The 2500-nt window shown below is 40.3% G+C and overlaps 1 protein-coding gene across 1 annotated transcript in view; it reads left to right on the plus strand.

Annotated features, from left to right (window-relative positions):
* The window catches only part of LOC138976784 (uncharacterized), an 11135-nt gene that overhangs the window by 101 nt on the left and 8534 nt on the right, over positions 1 to 2500 (plus strand). The window contains exon 1 of the mRNA XM_070349675.1: positions 1 to 581. This exon is cut by the window's left edge and continues 101 nt beyond it. Coding sequence (XP_070205776.1) covers positions 430 to 581 — 152 coding nt within the window. The 5' untranslated portion in view covers positions 1 to 429. The remainder of the gene's footprint in view (positions 582 to 2500) is intronic.

Consider the following 2500-nt stretch of genomic DNA (forward strand, 5'->3'; position numbering starts at 1 on the left):
TGGGAGGGAGTTAGTGAGGTAGGGTGATATATTCAGCTATTGTGTCACATATAAACAGCCCACAAAGCCAATGTGCTACGGCAGTAAGATCACGGTCGTCTCGATTGAGAGGTAATCGTTCATGGTTATTACTAGATCATTCTGACGCAAATACGTATGCGCGAAGTGTTGACTCTTTCAACACTCACCTACACACAGCTAACAGGGGTAACGACACGTACACGTATTGTGTGTGTGTATGGGGAAAACGTTCATGGCTTGCAACTACCAAGGACATTCGTGGTTTTCAGAGAGGGTTTTTACGTCAATGATCGTTTTCACCCCGCCATTTAGGCAGCCATGTGCAGATTTCGCGGAAAAGGAGAGTTGCAAAATTCAACGCCAGTGTGACGACTTGTCCAGAGAGGGTCATTTGCAGGAGGCAGAATAATGAACCGTGGATTATTCCACGCAGTGGTGCTGGTCACGCTGTTTGTGTTGCTGACGGCCACTGCTGGCAGCGATTCAGTGCGGACTACTGACCACGGCTTTCTGAGTGTCCAGAGGGTCAACATACAAACTGCAAGCTGCCAGCCGCACAGGTACGCAGCACATACGCTTACTCAAAGTTCCAAAAAGGCCATAATGATGAACAAACATAATTTTGATGAGTGCAAAATTCTCGTATATAAATAACCACAAGGTTTCCTCATCGTACTTAGTTGTGTTTTGGTACGCTTTCAATCAGGAAAAAAAAAAGAAAACAAGTCGCGTAAGGCGAAAATACAACATTTAGTCAAGTAGCTGTCGAACTCACAGAATGAAACTGAACGCAATGCAATGTTTCAGCAAGACCGTAGCATCGTCAGTCCACCGCTCATGGCGAAGGCAGTGAAATTGACAAGAAGAGCGGGGTAGTAGTTGCGCTGAGAAGGATAGCACGCTTTTCTGTACCTCTCTTCGTTTTAACTTTCTGAGCGTGTTTTAATCCAAACATATCATATCTATATGTTTTTGGAATCAGGAACCGACAAGGAATAAGATGAAAGTGTTTTTAAATTGATTTCGAAAAAAAATGTTGATAATAATTTTTATATATTTAATTTTCAGAGCTTGTTTTTAATCCAAATATAACATATGTATATGTTTTTGGAATCAGCAAATGATGGAAAATAAGATGAACGTAAATTTGGATAGTTTTATAAAAAAATTTTTTTTTTTACAATTTTCAGGTTTTTAATGACCAAAGTCATTAATTAAATTTTAAGCCACCAAGCTGAAATGCACTACCGAAGTCCGGGCTTTGTCGAACATTACTTGACCAAAATTTCAACCAATTTGGTTAAAAAATGAGGGCGTGACAGTGCCGCCTCAACTTTCACGAAAAGCCGGATATGACGTCATCAAAGACATTTATCAAAAAAATGAAAAAAACGTATGGGGATATCATACCCAGGAACTCTCATGTCAAATTTCATAAAGATCGGTCTAGTAGTTTGGTCTGAATCGCTCTACACGCACGCACACACACACACACACACACACACATACACCACGACCCTCGTCTCGATTCCCCCCTCGATGTTAAAGGTACTGAACTTGTCAAATCCAGGTGCACGGAGCCCCTGGGGCTTTTAGTCATACCTCAGGCAGCTATCCGTTAGAAGAACTACCAAGCTGCATTGACTTGCACCCAAAGAGTCAAGAACTGCGATTTTTTTACGAATTAATTTCGTACTCGGACCCGGCTGGTCTTGACCTATTTTTGGATCTAAATTTAGATCAGGTAGATCACCACATCATGCACAAAAAGACACGTCACTAAGCAAATTATGTCAGACATCATCATGAGTTTGTGTAAAACAAAATGGAGGCCGGAATCACTCAGTTGAATCGAACTCCGACCAAACACCACGTAATAACTAGGTTAATTTATGCACTCGCGTGAACAAGAAACTGTCGAGCTTCACAGATGTCGTCGTTGGGTAGTTTTAGGTTTGTTTTACTACCATAGGAGGATTTTTGAACTGTAAATGCACTCAGCTGCAACAAAAACGCAAAACGAAGGCTGTGAGCTGCACTGTGCCTTTAAAACATTTAGTCATAACTTGACTAAATGTAAAAAAAAGAAAAGAAAAAAAAAGGTGATCGTCAGAAAAAAACACCTCGAAAATGGCTTATACAGGGTGACCCCCAACAAATGGAATCCTCAAAAATGCTAATAACTTCTACATCTGTTGACCGAATCACTTCATATTTAGGGGACATACATTTTAGCCCATGCGTGACCCTTCTACTAATTAACAATCTTATTAATCAAATGGTCTAACTTCTGTGCAATTTAAGAAAAAAGCCAGATTCGGGGATCCACTCAACAGTGCGATGTTTGAAATCGAGCGGTAGCCAAACTAACCCGATTTAAGCGCTCAAGATTGTTACCTTTGGGGTAATTCAAATGACTAAGTATACCTTTATCAACATTAGATAATCAGTGCCTTTTTTTTTTTTTTTTTTTTGACCT

Source organism: Littorina saxatilis, linkage group LG9 (assembly GCF_037325665.1).
Source record: "Littorina saxatilis isolate snail1 linkage group LG9, US_GU_Lsax_2.0, whole genome shotgun sequence".
Lineage (NCBI taxonomy): Eukaryota > Metazoa > Mollusca > Gastropoda > Littorinimorpha > Littorinidae > Littorina > Littorina saxatilis.